This window comes from Acartia tonsa, chromosome 1, assembly GCF_053477335.1.
Source record: "Acartia tonsa isolate MP-2025a chromosome 1, ASM5347733v1, whole genome shotgun sequence".
In the NCBI taxonomy this organism is placed as follows: Eukaryota; Metazoa; Arthropoda; class Copepoda; order Calanoida; family Acartiidae; genus Acartia; species Acartia tonsa.
The window spans coordinates 60,339,487-60,363,478 of record NC_137260.1 but is presented as its reverse complement, the minus strand read 5'-3'; the positions used below and the strand labels follow the sequence as shown (position 1 = coordinate 60,363,478).

The window sequence follows — 23,992 nt, the reverse complement described above, 5'->3', positions numbered from 1 at the left end:
AAAAATTGGACGGTTTTTACATTTGTATTGTACTATATTGTAATAACCTTTACAAGGAAGATAATTGAAAATCTATTTTTGGAGGATTTATTAATTCTATCATGCGTTCCTTAAATAAAAACCTTCTTAGTAATTATGGTCGACCGTACGTCCGTCTATAGGATGAAAGGAAGGCTGCAATTTAGTTATAAACAATTATCCTTTATTCCTGACTTTCCAAATGCAGACTTTTGCCCTTTAACTTTTTAAATATATCTAAGATATATAAATATATTTGTGTAACCAAGCAAGTGCAATTTTCCGTCTAGAGTTAGTAAGGGATACAAGGAGATGATAATAAATTATTTTTTTTGTTGTATAATTCTTTCTTTGATAGCTTTTAATTATTGGAAAATGGTATAAAGGGGTGTTACCTCCCTTAGACTTTGAAAACCCTCATTTTACCCCTCCCCCCCTAATGTAAAAAATACATTAGACTAACCTTCTCAAACCCCTATGATTTCATCCCCCTAAATAAAAAAGCTTGAACATCCCTGAGTATAGATTAATCTAATCACCCATGTCCCTGCCTTCCTGGATGACATTAGCAAATCTCAATTAGGCCATAAGGTACTAAGCTTAGTCAAGACATGATAAGTATGTACTGTACATTTTATACAAACAACATCAAAATACAATAACAAGGATGATAACATTAATACAATAACAAGAATGATAACATTAATACAATAACAAGGATGATAACATTAATATGTAACAAGGCATAGAAAATAACAAGAGAGGTTAGTTGCAATGTTTGTATGTGCTCATTGGTTCTGGGAATTTTTCATTTTACAATCTGCCAATTAATTTACATATCTTACAGAAATTCCAATATTAATAGTCAGAAATATAAGTTAGATATTAAGAAGATGCACAATAATCAGAGGAATGGTCACAAAAAAGTAGCTGTCTGTGTTCATTAGCAGCTGATGCAATCACTCATTTGTAAGTGATAGACGAATATTTGGAAATATATAGAAGCCTTGCTATTAACTCCTGATAAGAGCCATAGAACGCAAATTATGATAAATAAATCATGTTTTTATTGGCCATTAAGTATGTTATTCTAGGAAATACTCCAATTAATATGATAAGGTATTTGTATATCTATGATACAAAGTAGCATGATGTCTGTCCATCCGGCCCTTAAGATCTTGGTAACCACTGAACCGATTGGATTCTACTTTTCAGGGAATATACCTACTGGTCCTGTGGTGGTTTTAGGCTATTTTCTTAGTGGCACCCCCAACCCCACCAAAAACCAAAAAAAATCCTCCCGCATTTTTTAGGCAGTGGTGGTCGCAGCACCAGAGGTACTTAATTTTTTTTTTAGATTACCTCCTGGGGCAACGCTCCTAGAGGATAGAGGCTAGAGGCGAAGCCGCTAGTTGTGTATATATATTTCATTCAGTTTCGACAGAAAGACTATTTTAAAATTAATTTGTTGTATATTTCAAGATATAAAAAATCCATTTTTTTATAAATTGTTTTAAATCGCCAAAACGTTTTGGATCTAAACTAAAAGATACAAATCTAAACTTGTACAGTATTGTAAAAATCTCGGCATATATCAATATCATATCTTATCATTGTTTATGGGGGTTTATTGAACACGAATTTCCAAGAACTCAATTTTTATCTAACAGTTCAGCATCTCTATAACTAGAAAGTCTCCGCACGTTCTGGCCATGTAAAATAGTAGTATCGGTTTTTACGCCAAAAATTTGTCCCTGTTTTTAATAATATTCATTCTAAGAAAAATCGTGCTAAAAATGTGCTCTCTAGAAAAATAATAAAAAAAAACGGATCTAAAAAAGCACGTTTTTATATATTGTGTATGAAAAAAGAGAGTAAAGTATAATTAGAGCGTTTCTAGAGGATACTTGTTTTTCTGGCCTCTAATACATGTACTGTACATACAGCTATTTCCTTCATTAAAAAAAGAGAATAATTTACTATATCATTAATTAAGTCGACATAAACTAATACAATTACATGCAGATAGGGGACAATGAGCTGTTTATTACACGGGTCCCCAAAATGTTATAATAACGCTTTCTTATTATAATTTTGTGTATCATAATTTGGGATGTAAATAAATTTATCGGCCTTTGTCTTATCCCTTTAGATTCCTAAATTACATATGAACAGGAACAGTAAAGTGTACAAGTATAAAGACACTGTGTATCGCACGTGTAGCAACATTGAATATTGTAAGTCACGTGTTGGTAAACTCTGCCAGACTCTAGACAGAGCCATACAAACGTGATATTATGTGTGGATATATACATATATATTTCTCTAACAATTATACTCGATAAGCAGCGTAGCAAAATCAACTTGTAGGTAAAAAAGAACAGTAATGCGCATTTTTAGATATCCACAGTGTCTCAAATACACAAAAAAAGCTACCTAATGAATAAGAGGGGATGTTAAGAGTTTAATGAATTTGCTGCAAAGGGAAGGGGCAGTTTGTGCTGTTTTAATAAAATATGTGTTCATAAGAGAAAAGACATAGACTGACATGCCATAATTAGAGTTGCTACGCTACTTATAACGTGATATTACATACATATGTTCTATCTACCTATCTCATACTCCTCAGTTTAAAATCAAACACAGTGGAATTTTGTCAATTTCCCTTTAAATTGTATGTACTGACACGATGATTTTTAACATTTAAAAAACTATATAAATAGGTGTAAAAGAGAATCAGGTTTTAATTCAACATCAGAAAATTCTAATAAAAATCCCTTTCTAAAACGTTTTGGCATTAAGTTTTACAAGGAAATGATTACAATAATGGCTAAATAAATCTATTGTATACTTTCTAACCCTTTAAACTCACAAAATTCTGGCTAGTTGGCGAATGTGCGGCCTTTTTTTTTGTAATGGTCCCATATATGACAGGGTTATTAATAACGTGTCTAAAAAAACCTTAGCAACCTAGCTAGTAATGCGTATGTATGTAATTCTCCTCCAGTTTTCCTTATTCGCACCTCACTACACACAAAGAAGAAAGAGGACTAAATCAGGGATCTAAAGGGATAAGAAAAAGGCCCATAAATTGATGCACTACGTACGTCCCCAATGATGTTACACTAAATTATCCATTCTGTAGATTACAATTAGTGGTTGAAACGTTTAGACACTCAACTTAATAGACCAACGAATCAAAATTCACTATCAGTCTCCATCTTCGCCAAACCAAAAAATAGGAAAACTTTTATATAAAACTTTGGGGACTAGTGTAATAAATAGCTCAATTCCTCCTCCCTTCCTCCCTGGGAGGACTAAATAGAAATTTCCACCATTTTGGTAAGGGAGACGAAATATGAAATTTAAATGAAATCAAAGAGTTAAGTAGCGCCGCAATAACAAGCTTACAACATGAATAACAGTAAATAATTCATCAAATATGGCAAATTTATAGCTTAATGCGACTTTTTACAGTTTTATAGATCGGTCAACAAATTTACAAGTTTTACAAATTTTTCTAACTGTTGCTCGTAATTAAATGATTATTGAAAGAAAATACTATGACGAACAATATTTGTTGACAATATCTACCAAAATTTGATTTTGATTGATAATGCTATCACATATTATTGCTGCGTTGCTTTATACCCGTTGTCTCTGGCATTTAACACTTGCATTTCTACTTAATTTAAATTCTTAAGACGGAGACGAAAAAAATTTCATGTGCACGTTTTATCTCATGTGAAAGAATACATTTTTTTCAGGGATCGGAAGCCTCACGTAAGCCGCGCATAAGCCTCAGTTTTAAACCTGCTTGTGAGCAGAAAAAAAAAAATTTAAGAAAGAAGGATTGTCTGCTAAAGAGCCGTTTTATACATCCAGCTGAATTTTATAGTGATAAAATCACGATTTCACTGAGGCTTACACGCGGCTTACGTGAGGCTTCCGATCCCTGATTTTTTTCATCTCTCACTCACAAGACATTTTTAGCAGAGACGGAGAGGATAATGAACTTCCCCCCTCCCCGATCTTGCAAAAGTTAGAACTTAAATTTTAAATAGGGGGTAATTTTTCCATCCTTCTATCCCTGTGTTTTTATTGTAACAGGACTTGCAAGTTTCTAGTTGCTAGCAAGCAAAACGATTTGGATTTATTAATAAACTAGACCTAGTTTAGATGAATCATGAAATGGAACAAATACAGGGTGCGCCACATAAATCCACAATTGTATGTTTAAACCTACTCTGTATAACTTTGGTGCTGTTATAAATCAGCAAAAGACTGTTTATGTAGTCACAATGTAAGATATAAACTGAATTTTTATAGTTGATATGCCATTTTGGGAAAATTGCATATCAGCTATCTTAACATCATTTCTTACTATTAGATACTAGTGGCTTCGCCCCAACCTCTAGGGGCTGTTTTGGTGGGGGAGATGACTGTAGTCGACCTCCCCCTTTTTTAACTTTAGTTTTTTTTTTAATAGGAGGGGTATTTTTCTTTTTTGTGAGGGTTGGGGGACGGGTGTCCCACCCCCGAAGAAAATAGCTTAAAAACGAGTAAAAAGCAAGGGGAAAGTTTAGAAATGGGAATAAATCCAAATAAAAACACAACATTATATAAATAAAGTTTTTAAATATCTAACCCTATCCAGATAAATATGAATGGATCTTATGGCCTCCGGAAAATATTTATGTCACCAGCGATGCTCAATTGTTTACAAATTATATCCACGCTCGTTACAAATTCACGTGCAATAAATGTGTCTTATTTATTATTAACACGAAATAAAAACAAGCTTATAAAGCTTATAAATTAATATTAAAGAAAAGTTAATAAATCTCTTGAATATTAAAATATTAAAGCTTTAAAAACTGATAATGATGAATTTAAATATACTATTAAAACTTTAAATTGAAATTAAAGAGTAACTTTGCTACATAAATTATTGTAAATCATGAATTGACGTACAGGACCTAATTCTAAAAAAACGTTGCTTCTAAAACTTGTTCTATTTACTGAATGCTTGGTAAATACACAAAAATGTTACATGCGTCATACTTAATATTTTTAATTGACAAATAAACTATTAAAAAAATGACACTAGCTGTAAAACGTTTAGACTGGTTAATAATTAATAGGATTAAGGTTAGAGAGAAATGAAAAAAAATCGTAGGTTTTTTTTAGGCTAATATTTTCTTTATTGATAACAAGTACAAGCATGCTATTGTGTTATGAGAAGAAAAATTATATTCAATTTGATGTCCATTTTTATTGGAGGTTTTTTCATGGGATTAAGTTTCAAATTCTGAATCATCCCGTAGTCAAAAAATTAAAAAAACATGTTTCTTTATGATTAATACTTTTTCAGACTGACCGGCGCGGGGCGGATGACCAGCTACGCCTGGGCGAGGACGAGAGGCCAGGTATGAGTGGTCAGTACAATCCAGCCGTGTCAAGCTCCAGCGGATATGGGCCTGGCTCTGGCGGTCACAGCGCTCAGGTTAGTCTACCAGTTAGATCATACGTTATATAATTAAAATAAAAAACAAGCAAGCTTGTCGAAGCTCTTTATAGTGCCCATAAAAAATTACGTCATACAATAAAAATGCCCAATGAAAGGCAAATACAAAGACTAAATTACCAGTGGCAGGCCAGTATACATTTTAACTAACAAATTGTAGGCCATTATAACGTCATTTTCTATAGGCACTATAAAAGGCTTCCAGTTTGTTGGGAAAGTAATGAGTTCAAGTCCCGATCCAAATTATGTTACAGCTAACTAAAGATGACAAAAATAGTTCTTAAACATACATTTTAACATTGTCGGAAATGCCTCGATCCAAAAACAGACAAAATTCAATCATAAATAAAAGGTAGTTCTGTATGTTATCATAAGACAGGTCCTAAGTAAGCCCAGGTCAATTGAAGAATAAGTGCTTGATTAAAATTGCGAAAAAGATTCCTGAATGTTTGAAAAACTATTTTGCCCCCAACTTTCCGTAAGTAATGAAGATCATTAATGAGACAAAATGCACATTAAAAATTTAAGTTCGAGGTAACATAGTTTTATCTGATGTTGATTTGAAAATTGTTTGCTGATTGCGTGCTTGTGTGCTAGGCTGGAGTACCACCAGATCTTGTTGAGGGTAGCAAGGATATGGATAAGCATAACCGACCACCTAAAATGAAGCCAGATCTTTCGGTAATACTTTTAGTGTAGAAAAGTATTTATTTGTTAACTTAACTTAACTTGTTTTTTATCATTTATGTTTTTTACAATGAAGTGAGTTCTTATTGTGTAGTACAGCTCTAGCCGCGCGTTTTTTGAGACATTTATGTTTTGTTTAAAGAACGTGTCCTATCTTTTGTGATTTTTTTAACCCATTCTTGACGAGCTCCCAATGTTCAAAGTTTTGATTAAATGGGGTTCAACAAAATAGATTTTCACAATAATTACTCAACAGAATTTAAAGAGTAAGGTGTCAAATTAAAGATCTTACTATTTTGTTCATGATGGCAATTTTCTTTTTTTGTTGTGTTTTAGTACCTTAAAACCAACTTATTTAAAAAAAACTTAATTACTTTAAAAATAAGAGGTCTACAAAAAAAACGATTGCATATCTAAATTCTATGGATCTTTTTACATCTACTACTTACTAAAAACACCGACTAGTTATTTTTTTTTAAATCACAAAAGTTAGGACACGTTCTTTGATAAATAATTCTAATATTTTTAAAGGTCATGTTGATGATTTCTTTTCCATGTAGTTTTGAAATAATATAATTTTTGTTTAGTTAAACAGTTTGGACCTGTTATCCCGCAGAAAAGATTTACCCGAGGATTTGGCCTGTTTCCTACTTCAACAAAAACAAAGACAGGTATACAAAAATGGGTATTATCCTCTTAAAAATATTTTTTCAATTTTGAAAATGTTTATACCGACCTCCCCCCCCCCCCCTCCCCCCGACAGAACAATGAAAAAATTTCAAAATTAAAAATGGATATAGTATAACTTGGATCTTACACCAGATTTTCATGTAATCTAATAAAGTGAAACATGCAGCGGGCTAAAATAACGATTTACTCCTTCCCTTTACCCCATCTCCTTCATTTCTCCCACTGCAGTCCACTGGATGCACGAACTGACCAATAAATGAATTCCATGTTAGCAAGCTTAATCTAAAATTTTCCTGTCATAAAATCAGTTAGGTTGAAGTTTTCCAAAACTACAAAGTATATAATATTTTTTAATGCGCGATACATAAAAGTCACTTAAATTTTTGATATAAATAAAAGTTTCAAATTCAATTTTTAAATAGGTTAAAAATAATCGTACGTCAATAGGTATTATTTTAACTCTTTCCTCATTTAACTGTTATATTAGATGATAAGGAACGTATTTTTAAACTATAGGAAAAGTTTTTGATAACAAGTTTTTAAAAAAAGTAAACAAGCCACTTGGCGCCCTATCAAAACTTTAGACATTAGAGAAACAATTATGTATTGAAACCCCACTACACCCCCTACCACACGCCACCGATTGTGATCTACTATGACACTATTCTAATAATGAAATTTCAGGCCCGTTTGGAAACGACAATGAGGTCCTTCCCCTCGTCCTTGGATATGGACCAAGAGAAACAGGAACTAAAGAGAAAACGTGGCTCACACGAGGTTAGTATAGATTAGTTATTTCTCGCATCGTATTATAAACAGCTTTCCGCGGATTAAAAAATGTATAATTATAAGATTAAAACCAGTTTTTTTAGCCCCGAGATGTCGAAGGCACGGGCTTCAAAACTGGTTTAAATCTTAAATGTTTGTACATTTTTATATTCGTAGAAAGCTGAATATAATACGATGCTAGACATTGATTTTTCGTGTGGATCCAATTCAAATCCACTGGATTTAATTCGGTTTCGAATGAATACGAGAATACCACGTTCACAATATTCTTGTAGAAAATTAATTGTAAGAGAAAACGTGCCTCTCACGGGGATAGATTCTAATTATAATTAATTTGGAAATTTATTAACAATGTGCTTTTAATTTTATTGTGTTTCAATCAACCTATTCAATACAATATGGAACAGTTTTTGTATGTTGTTACCTAGTAAACAAGGATTGCAACATCATAAAAGCAAGGCTCAACAAACCAGAAAGAAAAGACCATTGACAAATAAAAAGTACTAATTAAATACCTAAATGTTAAAGGAATCATCACATCAAGAGCTATATGTTACGTTAAAGACATCTAATTAATAATTAATTTTTTAGGACCCATTATCTCATCGAGTAATTGAAAAGAGGCGAAGAGATAGAATGAACAGTTGCCTAGGTAAGGTTATTTCTTAACATTATTAAAGTAAAAGAATAGAGGGGGCATGATCTATATGTTACTCTGCGTCCAGGGCGGGGATCTTGTCCTGCTTTACCAAGATAAAGACAGCCAAGTTCCTACAAAAGGGCAGAAAGCAATATGCTAGGGAAGGTAGATGTCTGAATTATACATCTATACTTGTACATTTATTTAACATTAAACAAAGACAATTATGGGAAAAGAGGTAAAACAAAAAGAAAAATAGAAAAGGAATAAAACATCTGATAGCGTTACATACATACAAACAAACATCAGTATCTTGTAGAAAAGCTTCACTACTTTAAAACCATCATAAATATAATGTTACTTTCCTAACAAATTAAAATAATGATTGCAATATTTCAGCCGACCTTAGCCGTTTAATCCCGAGCAGCTACACAAAGAAGGGGCGGGGCAGGATTGAGAAGACGGAGATCATCGAGATGGCCATCAAACACATGAGACATCTACAGCACCATCCTTGCCAGGCTAATGGTAAGTCTACAAATTTAGTTGCGCATTTTTTTCGATTTTGAACAAAAATGCTCTACATAAAATTCTTGAGTGTTGTTAGTCTGTCAGTTATGGTATTGGAAAAGTGTCATCATGTGTGACGTCATAAAAATATGTTTAAATCCATATCTATTTTATTGATTTTCATCCCCCCTTCTCCTCTCTTATTCCCCCCCCCCCCCCCATTTAAGACGCATTTTTGTGACGTCACACATGATACTTTTCAGCGCTTTTACCCTGCATGTTGAACATGAATACCTATAAAACTAAATAATAATAATAATTTCCAATTTAAGAATTTCTAATCTAAGCTATCTACAATTTTAAATAAATCAACTTTTTGTTTCAGAATGTGACATGGTAGACGCCGGAGAAAATACTGTCACAAAAACTTCAAATATTGAGTCTTTCAGGTAATTTTACCTTACTCTTTTGCTCATTTTAAAAACAATATTCATATATAAAAAAGAAAATATGTAGGTAGACGAAAATTAAATTTAAACATTTCGTCTTTTTTGGTGATTATTTTATGAAAGCAAAGTTTATAAAAAAAAAACTATTCAGAGTTGGTTACCATGAATGCCTGACAGAGACCATGCACTTCCTGGTGGAGAAGGAGGGTCTGTACGCCGGGGATCCCACCTGTGTCCGTCTCATCAACCATCTACAGAAACATTATGACCAGCTTAATAAGAACAATGGTAAGGATTTTAATTATTATAGTAATTTTCACACAAAGCACCCTGTTCAACTTCGATACACAGCCCCCCCCCCACCCCTCTTTATAAAAAGAATTTAAGTAGACAGAGCAGTATTGTTTACTTCAGGTTAGGTCAGGTTTTATTTAATCTTGTTGCGATGCTTATTAACATTAAACAAATCATCGATCTTTATTTTACTCTCTATTTATAAATTCAAGACAAAATTAAATATACTATTATTTTAACTTATAATAAACTTAATTTTTTTTAGCAAAATTATCCCGTGAACATCCCAACTCCAGCCATCCGCATGGAAAAATCTGGTCCTACAAACCAAAAGGTAATTGAAGTTCTGTTCTTATGTATTTTTCAATAGAATTATGTATCTTTTCAAATAAGCTAAACAGATGAAACCATCTATTTTGATCTGTTGGTTTTCTTCTCTAGCTGTATATGTCAGGTTTTACACATTGAAAGGTGATAAAAATTGGGGGGAAAAGTGGTTTTTAGATTATATTAACTAAGAAAATGGGAATAAAATCTTCTTCGAGCAGATATAAAACTTAAAAAATCCTAATTAAATTCAAAATAACAAAATCAATTTTTGTAGAAGACAGATCCGAAGAGGGTGTAAAATCTGAAATATCCGAGGAGTCTGGTTACCATTCTGTCAAAACTGAGGAGGAGGGACTCAACCTGAGCACCCACGCGTCTAGCAACAACAGTTTGTCTGGATCAGCGCCTTCATATCACCTGCTGGCGCATGGAGAAGGTTCTAGCTCCAGGTATTTAAGTAGCTTAGTTAGGTTTATGACTATGTGGAGAACATCCAACAGACAACCAACTACTTGATATTATTACCTTTGTGTGGGAGTTTTAACTATGCATTTGCGTGGTACAGAGCTCCAACAAGTTTCAGGAATCATAATTCTTTATGCAATGCTTATTATTTTATTCGTATTTAAAACCTTATCTTCGTATTTAAAGCAAATTTACTTTGGATGACCGACCTTGATCAGATTAGACCTTCACAGCTAGTGGAGACATTAACATGATCGCTGAAACCAGTTTTTAACTGTCTTTTTATTTGTAGGGATGCAGACAAAGATCGTCCAGACTCAAGACAAGAATTCTACTCTAGAGAGAGAAAATCTTCTTACACAGAACCAAATATGAAGGTAAATTTTAATATAGGAGTACTTGGCTTGACGGGCAGACCCTAGTTGAAGAGTAGCTGCGCTTGTAGTAAGTAGTGGCTAACTTATGTCAAACTAAAATCAAATTATTTCATTTGACACAAAGACTAAAGAAAGGATGGTTAAATCAAGGGAAGAAAGCAAATATCCCAGTTTTAGGAGATACAGACATACTAACATTGAGTGACTTATAAACTATTTATAAAACAAAAAATATGCCAATACTATTAAAGGATAAATATTACCCTGACCTTTCCTTTAGAATTGTGAGATGGACCAGGATGGACCAAGCGACCTGTCTCTCAAAGGCGACAGCATCCATGATTCTGAATCAAACAGATACAAATTCAAATCAAACATCCAGAAAAGATTTTCCCAGCAGGATCCAAGTATCGGCGGCAGTGGAAACAACAACGGCGATTGGCTGTCGTCCTCCAGAGACGGTAGTTCGGCTAAACAGTCCCACGGGTCATTGGCTGGCAACAGTCGTGGCGGTATTGAACAATCTCCTGACTTGGAGATTGGCGGGGGCGGCGGAAGCGATCGGGTACGCATCGCCAGCGACGGGTCGGCCTACGGTGGAAGCAACAGCGGGGCCGGAGTGGGTGAACGGTATCCTAACCTAAGTTTAGACTGTGATATGAAGAGTAGGATGGTGGAGGGGATGGATAGTGGCGAGTGTGAGCACACCAGACAGAAACAGAGCCCGGAGAATATTGCTCCCCTCTCCTCGCAACAGTCTCCGAGTGTGCCAATATTTGCTCTAAACTCCCGCGGCAGCTATTACGTACCAATGACAGTCGGCCTCTCCGTCATCTCCCCCTTCATGTCGTTGTACAAGGAGGAGTCATGTCCCATTCTACATCCAGTCACCATCTCAGTCAATTTTCAGGTAAAATATTTTTTCTCTCATAGAATTTATTTGTTTATGTTGCTTAAAACATAAGTGAAACAAGAACAATTATGTATAAAATTAGCGAAGCTGTGTTGAGAAATTTACAATAAAAGTAAAAAAGTGTTTTGGGTAGGAATAAAAAGAGGAAAGTAATATACTGTCAAGCTTTCGATAAAATCTCAATAATTCTTTTAATATTCTATTTTAAAGATAACTTAAATTTCAGAGCGTTCACGTGGAGCCGAGACCAAACAATAACACGGCAATGCGCTCAACTCATACGTCGGTTATAAAGCATTGGAAAGATAGAGGGTCGTCTTGATATTCCTATACGAGGTAAATTAGTTTGATTAAACATTTTTTTGATGACGTAGCTACACTAAACTATGAGATGTACGTCTAAGAGGACCTTATTGAATATTAAGAAAATAAATTCATCATTATTATTGCAGAATAGTTAATGTTCCTATTTTAATTAGAAATTGTAACTTTTAATTTATAAGTATATAAGTTTTAATAAAAGACTTCTGTTTTCTAATATTCTTCTGGAAAATTTCTTGATTTCTTATCATTTTATTTGTTTAGGTTGGCTAAAACAGCTGAGCCAGTTTGGAACTTAGTCAATCCAACATCAACAGCTGGTTTAGAGTCAGAACTTACTCAATCAAAAGGCATGGATGACATAACAGTGACAAAGCCACTGTTCAACATACAAACTCCCTCGGGGAGTCTGAAGTCGTACATCTGTACGGGCGGATTTCCACAAGGTTTTCAGAATAGCGCGGATCTTTTGTCGACGGTTAAAAATGGCGACTGTAGCTGCAAGGATAAATCTGAATTGTTGCCTTGCAAGACTCATCGAAGACATCACACAAAATCAACTTCGGTTGGAAGATACCCTGTAGCCTATGATAGTTTGGAGAAGGTCATTCTCGAAGAGGCCAACATTCATAATCAAAATACAAGAGCAGACAGGGAACAATCAAAGATTCCAAGTACAGCCAGTAAAGAAAACGGAGCCAACTGCAAACCTGTTTTGCCTTGGGATGCAACAAATCTGAACATGGGCCAAAAGTTGTTAAATTTTGTGTCGCCAGGTGGTGCTGCTGTCGTGGATGCCATTGATCTTTCATTTCAAAACAATGCCTCTTTACCACAATCTCATAATGGACGAGGTATTTCAAACAATGTTAGTAGTATCTAGGATTATTTTTGGATGGTTTCGCTTATCTTTGCTAATGCTTTTTAAAAGTAGAGGTTTCTTAACAAAAACTGAATAATTTGCTCTAATTAGTCCTGTGAAAAAAACTGATTCAATCAATAGAGAAAATTAAGTTTTTAATAAACATAACACCTCACAAAAGTGATTATATACAAAGAAATAGATATTTGCACAAGCACGTATTGAAATATTTATTAAAAAGCATAAACATATGATATGAGCCATTTAAAAAATTGTGATTGTTGCCCCTTATTTTATGTTAAATAATTCCAACTAAAGAAACTGAAATAAAATGTGTTAAGAGAACCTGAAAGAAAGTATGAACTGTGCCTAAAATATGAAATGTGATTTTTGAATTTTTTCTACTTAAACTAAACTTGGATAAACTGTGAATTATTGAACATAAAATAAGCCGTGAAACTGTAAAACTTTTAAGTGAAATAATCTATTATTTTAAACTATGAATAACTGTGATCATTATTAATGTTAAAACCTACCGAACACTTTAATGAATCCTATATAAAAAAATATATTAATCTATCTATTGTATGACTTAAATTATACTTTATGTAATAATATTCTTTTCCTTAAAATAAGTTAAAACGGGTATTCTTTTCTTTATCTTTCCAAACATTCCCTTGGGCCTCTTTATTTTTCTGAAACATTATTACTAAGATTTATATGATATTAAAATCTTAGAAATTGTGGAAAATTCATACAGCTATAAATCTGTTAAGTTTATTATTAAAGAGGTTTTATATTATATTAAAGGGAAGGTTCTGTGAAGAGAACCATGTAAATAAGAAAGAAAAAAAGAATTTGAAATACTATATTTAAGATTGTAAAAAAAAAGGTTTAATTTTGAAGACGTTCTAAAATAGTTCTTATCGTTATTCAGGATATATTACTCAGATTGAAACCCACCTCGAAGAAATATCCCACCACTTAAAGCATTGTAAGATATCAAACTAAGTTTAGGCCACTATCCTTAGCTTCTTTTAGGGAAAGAATAAGAAAACAATTTATTCTTTTTAGGACTGTGTGTGAAAAATAATTAAAAAAACAACACATCTGCATTTAAGGCTAAAATATAACCAGTGAAAAATAAAAGATTTTTTAATTGCTAAAAATTTAAAATCACTATTAAAAATCATGCAAAGTCCTTGAAAGAAATATAAAAATTTTACTTTTGTTATTCAGTCATTTAACATTTGTCGAGAGCCAAGATCTAATCCAGTCAAAGTCTTAGATAAATAAAAATACCAATATTTATTTAAAATGACATCTCAGCTAACTTTGAATTTAGTTTTTATTGATCTGAAATCAAAATGAAGTCGATAAATATTAAATTTCATGGATAATTATTTTTCTAAAATTTTCAGCACAAGTTTTAAAAGAAGACTTTCTGTGGGAGAGATGTTTAAAGTTAGGTAAATAACAGCAGTGCATCCAAATAGTTTTCATCCAAGTACTTGAAAATTTATACCTACCCGAAAATGAAGTTTATAAATATGGTGTATTCAATCCACAGAGAGAGGGAAAATTGGCTGTTTATTACACTAGTCCCAAAAGTTTTATAATCACGTTTTCTTGTTCGTTAGCTTAACAACTTTGGAGACTTTTGAATTGAATTTTAATTGATGTTTCATTAGGTTGAGTGTTCAAACGTTTCAACCTCTAATTTTAACTTTTAGAAGGGATAATTTTTTTTATCATCATTGGGGATGTACAATGTACATCAATTTATTGGCCAGATCTTATCCTTTTAGATCCCTGAATTTAATCAATGGCATTAATCTGAAGCCATTAATGGCACCTTGATATCAACAAAACCTTTGATTATAAAAAAATTTCAAGTTCTTTTTATGTACAATTATCACACATTAATTCTGTTTGGATACACTGCTTTAGGTTGCTTAAATCTGCACTCCTTCTGCATGGATAGTCTCCTTCTACTTATATTTAAAGAATATGTTACTTGATTGATATTGTAATACCTTACTATTAAAAGGCGCCATCATATTTATTGTCTGTTTTAATCTTGAATGTAAAATGTCAAGTGTTTTAACATAAATATGTACCTGACCTCAGGAGTTATTCATTTAATCGACGGTTAGTTGTATAATAATAATAGCCCTGATTATCCAGGGATCTAAAGGGATAAGACAATGGCCGATAAATTGATGAACAATCCCAATGATTATACACAAAGTTACCCCTTTTGTATATTTAAATTAGTTGTTGATACGTTCGAACACTCAACTTAATGAGCCAACCAATCAAAATTAATTGAAGGCTTAGAAATAGTTACGCCAATGAAAAAGAAGACATCATTTTAAAACTTGTAATATCCAATTGTTCCCTCTCTCTCTCTGCTGATTATCTGAAGTTCAGAATTCAGATACACTTAGAGAAAGGCTGTAAGACAACGCTAGATCTTGAGGAATCACATTAGAGTAAAACAATAAATTGGGAAAGGGTAAAATAACTGTATGTCCCGATCCCCAGGACCCTCTGCCCACTTTAAATTGTGTCTGAAAATCAATAGCGTCGGGAATATATTAACACAGCAAAGTCGCTACAAAAGAACAGAAAGCAATTTGCTCTAGCAGACGTAAAAGATCCCCAACGGGGGGATCCAGGTAGTTGTCTGGTTATATATCTTCGCCTTTGGGGGCTGTGCCCAAAGGGGTAATTTAAAAAGAAAAAAAATGGAGATGCAACCTCTAATTTCAAACTGATTTTAAAAAAATTGAGGGGGATTTTCTTGTTTTTTTTGGTGGGTTGGGGGTGTCCCAACCCCCAGGAAAATAGCCTAAAACCACCACAAGACCAGTAGGTATATTCCCTGAAGAGTTGAATCTGATCGGTTCAGTTGTTACCGAGATCTTAAGGGACAGACAGACATCAAGTTTCTTTGGATTATAGATTTATTGGAATCACAAAGTATGTAGGTGGCGTAATTGTATCATTTTGACAACTTCAGTTTTTTTCCAATTCAAATGTTCATTGGGCCAAAAATAACATATACACTTAATATCAACATTTGTAAATCAACAATATAATTCTAAGTATCCAAGGTCGCCTAGGGAATCTTTGTGATAATTCCAATTTTCTAAAACATCTAAAAGATAATCAGGCTTTGAAAACGTCTCAAAGCAACCTTGCGCGGAAAAAAATAACAGTGAAAATTCCTGGTTTAAAGATACTTAAAAAAATAAATATAGAGTACACCCTTAGATATTTGATGAAGTTAAAAAAAAGGCTGCTGGTATAGTAATACACCTACTTGAGAAAATGTTTCGTCCGTGTAAAAAAAGGTGAATTTTGTGAAATAACTTGTAATACATAGCATACTCAATCGTCCTTTGATAACGCACACAGTCACATACATAATACTCTTAAGTTCCGCTAATCTCCCTTAAAAATAGATAGTTGTTGATATAGAAATCTATTTATTAAAACCATGCATAACAAATAAATATTTATTAGTGTATATAAAGTTTTTATCAAAAATATAAAATATTTTATTAAAGATCAATTAAATCACAATAAAGTTCTTAGCAGCAAAGGTACAAAATGTAAAATAAAAATAAGTAAAAAAATATCATAATCTCTTTCATGTAAATAAGTTTATTTTTAAATAGGTATCTATTTAACTATATGGCACATATTTGATTGAAAGCTCATTTTTTTTATAGATAACTTTTAGGTTAAAACAACAATAAATGGAAACAAATTAAATATGCATATGTGTATGTATACCTATTTACTTAATATGGTATATATAGATTTAATATCAATATAAAAATGCTAATAAAGACTACAAATGCTTAGACTCGATTCTCCATCTACTTTATTCTTTGTAGGTATGCATCCCAAGCTTTTTGTCTGTATTCTTCAGCCTGAAATAATTAAGATATTTCTATAGAAAACCTCCTTACCTTTAAGTTACAAACTACTTGTCTTTTCTTTCATTTAAGTAAAATTAAGATGTAATAAACATAATAAAAAGAAAATCAGAGATCAAATCTCTAGTTTCTCTGAACAAAATTAGAATCCGAATCCTTTTCGAATAGTGACAATTTTAGACACAAAATCCTATAGAAAATTTTGCCAACAAACCCTGCAAAAATAATTGACTTTATTGTCCTTGTTGCCGACAAAGCTCACCTTAGTCTCAGGATTGGTATCAGCACAAATGCCCCTGCCAGCAATCACAAGATCTGCGCCCTTCTCCAGAACAGCTTGTCCAGGACTGGTGTACCTCTGGTCTCCTGAGTCGCTGCTGTCAGCCAGGTGAACTCCTGGTGTCATTTGCAACATGCCAGCACGCTAAAAATAAAAGATTTTAAACACTGTGTAGCTTCGAAATTTGGATAGTTGAATAGTAAATCTCTATCTCAAGAGCAGTGAAACTATATTAAGAACTGGATCATGCAGTAAAAATCTTTTTATCACATTATTAGAACTGCATTATTAACTCACAGACTGCCTTGTCCCCTTATTTTAACTTCACTTGCACCCCTTCTTTATTAATGCCTTTTTTGTTAATTTGGAACACGAATCTACTATATTGAAGCCATTTTGATTTTAAATTTTTGTGTTTGGGGAGATATATTGTTACCTGCGAAACTCTGGATTGAGCAATGAACCCAACAACTAGCTCCTCCATTCCCTTTCCTTCTCCCAGACCAACAACAGCTTTAGTGTAGTCTTTATTAAATAAATTTCCAGCATTGCTCATCTCTGCAACAAGCAGGACTCCAATCTGTCTGCCTGCATCAGCACACGCTGCTTGGACACCCTGAAGAAGGCCGGGTCCTGGCAGACCATGGACTGTCAGCAGGTCGGCCCACCCGCAGATTGAACTCGTTTGATGCTTAACTGTATTTCCTATGTATCAAAAAAAAAAGAAGTTAGCCATATAATAATTAAAAAAAACATTGTCATTTTATTTGTAGTTACATTTGTGCGTTTTAAAAAAAGTTTTGCGTATTCAAACATAAAAATTTGTTTTTAAAAAAGTTAAAAATCAGAATGTTTATAATCGACGTAGTAACGATTATAGAGTTGATACGCTTTCTAAATCGTTCCTAACTACTAGTGGAACCAACCATGCAAAGTTTGAAATCGATAGGACAATTCTAACATGCCTAAATTAACGAAAAAACTAACTGTGGCGAACGGACCGACCCTAAAAAGCTTCGCTTTTAAAAATCTTACCAATATCAGCTAATTTTCTGTCTTCAAACAACATAAAATCCAACTCTTTAGATAAGCTCGTTAACTCTTCCTAGATTTGATTAAGCTATAATAAAAACTTAAGTAGGTATAATGTGATATATTAATAGATATAAATGATCAGCTGATTTCTACCTGAACAGCTGATGACCAATCCTCAATGATGTCAGAATGAAGTTTGACAACAGCAACAGATTTTCCAACCTAAAATTTACAATTATTCTATTATACAAGCTCTTTAAACCTAAGAATCTTAAAAGATAAGACAATGGACGATAAATGTAATTTGTATTATACTTATTGGTTTAAAGTTTGTACCTAACCAACCAAATTTCAATAAAATTACCTAGTTTTTTAGCCAACGTATAAGATATTGCGCTTATAAACCGGCCAATGCCACTCAACCCTATTTAAACAAGCAAAAAAAGATATTTCCGAATATTTCTCACCTTTTTAACGAGCTCCAAGACTTGAGATGATTTAGTTTTATCAATAGCAACACAAAGGTTGGATTGTTTTCTTAGCATAACATCCAGCAGCCGTCTGGTAACAGGATTTACATTCATTTCAGATCTTAAAAACAAATTAGATTAGGTATTCATCAATTTAAATATCATTTATAAATAATAAAAATTAAAATTGTTATTATAATTTAAAAACCTACCTAGCTTGGAAAGACATATTTTCAGGGTGTTTTTCACTCTTTGCAACTCCATTCGTTGAGTCTTAAAAATAAAACAAAAATTGGATTACAGTTGTTACTAAAAATTTAAAAAAAACATATGTAAGAAAAAATCATACATTATTCTGAAACTTACTTGTTGTTTGATTGTTGTTGATAAAAGCTTGAACGGCTTCAACAGTTGCGGAGTTTATTTTTTTATGCTTAACTAACGTGTCAAGAACTCTAAAAAAATTATATTTAAGGGGGAGGGGGACTCGAGCTTTTTCTTAAAATTAGCGTAACTACATCCCAAAAGGAAACTTTTTTGTGAAATAACCTGTCCTCTCACTCCAAAGACAAAGCCTGTAATCACTGTTTACGCATAAGTGTCAAAACTTCCCCTTCCCCACCCCTTAATATAAAATTGCATGAAAGGAAAAAAAAAGTGAGTTTAAGTAAAAGGTGTGCAGGAAGTGCCACTTTTCAATTTTAAAACACTAAGCAAATAAAGTCCCAGCACGGCGTTTCTTTGGAAGCTGCAGACAATTTTCTGCAGAATTTATGCTGGGCAAGTTTTATCTGCTGGTTATGGAGGCTATTAAAAATCAACGAAAGCAACTGCCAGACAAAGTTTAATGGCTGAGTTAATTTGTATTGGTCTTCAAAACGTGACACTTCCACCTATACTCGTTTCATGTTTTGTTTACAAATTGCACTTAAAATACTTGGAACTTACTTTGAAATAGGGAAAATGCTGATAACATTAATTCCATCGTTGATGAGATTCTGTTTGCCACCCTGCTCCCTGTCAAGCAATACAACACACGTTGTCACCTGAAAAAATATTCTTTGTTGAAAACATTTCTCAGAACATTTTATGCACTCTGTGTACCGATTAAGGTGTTAAAGCATTGTAAAATATGATGAAACCTTAAAAGGAAGAATAAAAATGAACAATACACAGACGAGCGCAAGTTGTAGGGTAAAATATAGACTGATGTAATGATTTGAATTCCTTACACGCCTTAATATAAGGTTTGTTTTATGTGGATTTTAAGAAGGATTAGTGAAATACTCGGGTCAGAAAAGGCAATAATAAAGACGTCCAAGCTTTTTTAGAGGAGAGTGAAATGAGGGGTTTTACATTTTGAGAGGGGGGGGGGGGGGGAGTGGGTGGGTGGGAGTTGGACACATCTTTACCTTATTCCCTTAGGCGTCTATCGTGAAAATAGGAAAGATTTATGACGTTATCTGTTATCAATACATTAAGCTTCCATAAAAAAAATATTTTTTTACTCCCCCTGCGCGACACAAAAATAGCCAACACAACATTAACCGTGATCCAAACCTAACTCCCCCCCCCCTCCCCCCCTAAAACTACTCAACAAAAAACTTACTGAACCTTCATATCATGTTCTCTGAGGAGTTGAGCAGTTTCCTTTACACTTCCTCCAGAGGTGATGACATCCTCCACAATTATACAATCCTGACCACTGGTCCAGGTACCCTCAACCATCTTCTTTGTTCCGTAATCCTTGGCTTCCTTTCTCCTGGGATAAAGGTATCCAATCAATTCCGCATATTTACAACATTATGGCTAGCGCACTACGCTCTAGTTGGGAAAATCCGAGTTCAAGTCTCATTAGACATTGTACTTGGTTGACAAGTGCTGTGGCAATTTGTCGGATAACAATCACGCAAGCTTCCCTGAGATTCCCTTAGGTTGTAAGGAGGGAGATTTGTAGGAAGTTAGGACCATACAAATCTGCTATCATTGAACAGCTTTCACGAGAATTGCGGGTTAGCTTGAAATGTAACATGCAATTCATTCAGCTGTGCGCGAATCTTACCAATCTAGTGATTGGCCAAATGATTCTCACAACCAATCTCTGTGTGCATCTGAATCCTAACTTCAGAAAATCAGGGCTACAACAAAATGCTGATATGAATGATAATATGCAGAAGTGAATTCACACCAAAAGGGATAGTTTCACGAAGTGCATTTAAAAAAAAATAGTGAACTGTAAGTTTTTTCTATTTAAAATAACGTAGTAGTGCATAATATAAAGTTATTGATTAAAATTAAAAGATTTGACCAGGGATTTTCCTTAAAAAATGAGTTTTTCATTTTTATTTTCAACTTCGTTGCATGTTACATATGGCAAAAACTTTTTTGTCATAATTACAACTTTAGATAGCATTTGCTAGTTAATAGAACTTCAAACTTTTTATACAACGAAATACACATAACATCAAAGAATGACCAATAAAATATTTAGTATAGTACTTAGAGTAGTGATCTTTTTATATGTCTTAGTAGAATATATAAGGCATTGGATAGATATGGTTGTGATAAAGAATTTTAACATTGACCGGACCGAACTTTTTTTATTTGACAATATCTAAAAAAGTTAGTGATTTGCCACATAAATTACACTAGAATGGTCTATTTTATGTAGGTATATATATATATATATGTTGTATGGTTAGTTGGTATTTCCGCGTGAGATAATGTGTATATTGTAAACCGGACGGTTTTCTTTGTTTTTTTAAAAAGAATCTATAGAAAACCTGTCTTATAATGAACCGGACGTTATTTTTTATGTTTTTTAAGTAACTTGTCCCAAGGGGAACCCCTGTTCAATTTTTTTATAATTCTTGTGAAATATGTGGAAAAAATTCTCTTATATTGGTGTTTTGGCTATACATATTTGGAAAAAAATAGACCATTCTCATGTAATTTATGTGGCAAATCTCTTTAACTTTTTTAGATATTGTCAAATAAAAAAAGTTTGGTCTGGTCAATGTTAAAAATTCTTTAACACATAATAATATCTATCCAATGCCTAATATATTCTACTAAGACTTATAAAAGTTCACTACTCTAAGTACCTTAACTCTTTAAATACACTTCGTAGAACTATCCCTTTGATGTACTGCAAACAACAATTCTTTTACAATCTTATAAAAGCAACATAATGAATATCAAAAAAAATCTAAATTTCATTTACTAATACATTACACAATAATAATGTACCTAGCAAGTTGGCCCTTGAACAAAAGAATAGGACAATTACAAAACAAAAGATTACCTTTCAGTAATACGTGTAAGTAGAAAAGCTCCGCTTATTAAAATGATTGAAATTATAAAACTTACCTAACAACCATCCCTAGGTTTCCTTTGACCGACATAATACTGGCTATTGGCAGAGCAGTGTAGGGTACTCCACATAGCAGACTCTCATTACTATAATTTGTCTTTTATTTGCCAAGTTTCATTAACAATACAATAAATTCTTATTTTAAAGTATAAGAATGTTTGTCTGTCTATTTGTAACTAACAAAAGATCTCGCTAACCGCCAGGGAAAAGGGAATGTGATTCTCACAAACAATTCTAAAGGAAAATTTCCCCCACAGCTCCCGTACCCTTTTCATCCCCTTCTTACATGAAAATACAAGTTAGATATACTCCTGCAAAGGTTTCGTGATTTTTTTTGTAGAATTGATTGTTAGAATAGCTATACCTGGCTAACCGCCTGACCGATGTGGTTCTACTTTACAGTGAGGCTTTTCATAATTCCAGGAAAAGTTCAAAAATATTTTACGGAGGGCACCTCCAACTATCAAGACAATTTTCCCCCGGAAAAAAATCCTCCCACCCCCCTATCCAAAGAACCTTCATAATTTCATTAATTGAAAATGGTCCATTACTTTTCGCTCATACAATTTATCTATCCACTTAAACACAGGCATGCAAACCTATTCTAGTTAAATGTAATCTAATATAATTGGCCTTCTTATCAGGGAGGAAGGGGACATAGGGCTATTTATTACACTAGTCACGGAAATTTTGTAATAACGTTTTCTTAATTGTTATCTTAGCAACTTTGGGAACTGAATTTTAACTGATTGGTTCATTAAGTTCAGTGTTCAAACCTTTCAACCACTTATGCAATCTATATAAGGGGTAACTTTGTGTATGCTCATCGGTCATTGTCTTATCTTTTTAAGTCCCTGTTTTCTTATACCAATTTCAAAAAAATATGGATGCTTAAACTTATTACAAATATTCCTTTGCACTTCTTTGATTTGGTCCAGCATTATTTGAGCAACAGAGTCCAATATCTTAGGGTGGGATACTATTACTCTCAGATCAAAGTACACTAAAAAATTTTAAACAAAGATACTTTAAATGTGACGAATATTTAATACTTGAGAAGCAATACCTAAACATTATATCATTGGAATTATCACAGAAAATAGGTGGGCAGGGGTGGTTTTTTTATAAGCTAATAAAAAAAAACACCATATCTTCCCCCAAAGTTTACAATTAACGGAAAGCAAAATGTTATGCATAAAAATAAGGGGTTAAATGGATTATATCTAATAAACTGGATACAACATTGGACTTTAAATAAAATCTTGCTCATGTAGAGACGACTAACGATTTAATTGCACGATTTCAGAGTAGCCAAGCTACTGTCCATCCTTAAAATAAACAGGATCTCTGTGTCTGTCCATAAGGATCTCGCTAACCTCTGAACCGATATGATTCTCCTTTAAAATGTAGCTTGTAATAGATCCTGGGAAAACTATTTTTAGGTTAATGTACCACTCTAGAGAAAGCACTCCTATGAAAAAGCATCTCCCAAATTATTTTATTGTTTAAAAAAAGATAAAACAAAAAATTTAGGTTGCCAAATTCACTCTACTCCCCTTTCCCAAGTGCCCCTAGAGATCTCTGGTAGCGTAGCCGCAAGTATTGAAAAAAATTACCAGGAGACATAAGGCCAGACTTGAGTTTAAACTCTCCAAACTTTATAGCTCCAATATTTTCCAAGTCAAGGACAAGTTCTTCCACGCCTTGCAAGCTCATTTTTAAGTCTTAAATAAGATCAATAAATCAGTCAAAACCGAAGAAAAAAGCTCTGGACAAATTATCAAAAGAATTGAGCGAACATAAGTTATGAATTGTGCTTAGCTGTAAGCGAATAATACAATTTTTAAGTCTTGGATTTTATTGGAGGAAAAAAGTACGAAAACATAGTTAAAAATATCCTGAATGAAACAATTTACATAACATTTAAATAATACATATTTTGGTTCAATTTACAACAAATATTATTTTATGATAGTCTTACATTATTTTCATTCTACCAAAGGGGGTAATTT

The 23,992-nt window shown here is 33.1% G+C and overlaps 2 protein-coding genes across 3 annotated transcripts in view; one reads left to right on the top strand and one right to left on the bottom strand.

Annotated features, from left to right (window-relative positions):
* LOC145325222 (uncharacterized) overlaps positions 1-14,997 on the top strand; it is a 31,982-nt gene extending 16,985 nt beyond the window's left edge. The window contains exons 3-16 of one of the 2 annotated variants that reach the window (XM_080168142.1): positions 5,393-5,524; positions 6,143-6,226; positions 6,820-6,903; positions 7,607-7,699; positions 8,303-8,363; positions 8,751-8,879; positions 9,247-9,310; positions 9,462-9,598; positions 9,870-9,938; positions 10,209-10,383; positions 10,692-10,776; positions 11,057-11,686; positions 11,916-12,025; positions 12,275-14,997. In XM_080168142.1, the coding sequence (XP_080024268.1) occupies positions 5,393-5,524; positions 6,143-6,226; positions 6,820-6,903; positions 7,607-7,699; positions 8,303-8,363; positions 8,751-8,879; positions 9,247-9,310; positions 9,462-9,598; positions 9,870-9,938; positions 10,209-10,383; positions 10,692-10,776; positions 11,057-11,686; positions 11,916-12,011 (1,839 nt within the window). In that variant the 3' untranslated portion in view covers positions 12,012-12,025; positions 12,275-14,997. The remainder of the gene's footprint in view (positions 1-5,392; positions 5,525-6,142; positions 6,227-6,819; positions 6,904-7,606; positions 7,700-8,302; positions 8,364-8,750; positions 8,880-9,246; positions 9,311-9,461; positions 9,599-9,869; positions 9,939-10,208; positions 10,384-10,691; positions 10,777-11,056; positions 11,687-11,915; positions 12,026-12,274) is intronic. The other variant, XM_080168150.1, reaches the window with a different exon arrangement.
* A 1,385-nt stretch (positions 14,998-16,382) lies between these two features.
* r-l (rudimentary-like) lies at positions 16,383-23,726 on the bottom strand. Its single transcript, XM_080168090.1, has 13 exons — positions 23,597-23,726; positions 22,895-22,983; positions 21,977-22,068; positions 20,222-20,369; positions 19,556-19,653; positions 18,974-19,062; positions 18,820-18,880; positions 18,605-18,728; positions 18,291-18,359; positions 18,138-18,207; positions 17,539-17,807; positions 17,085-17,246; positions 16,383-16,816 (listed from the first exon to the last, which is right to left on the bottom strand). Exons 1-13 carry the CDS (start codon positions 23,694-23,696, stop codon positions 16,763-16,765), a joined length of 1,425 nt encoding a protein of 474 aa, XP_080024216.1. The 5' UTR covers positions 23,697-23,726; the 3' UTR covers positions 16,383-16,762.
* Positions 23,727-23,992: the final 266 nt, after the last annotated feature.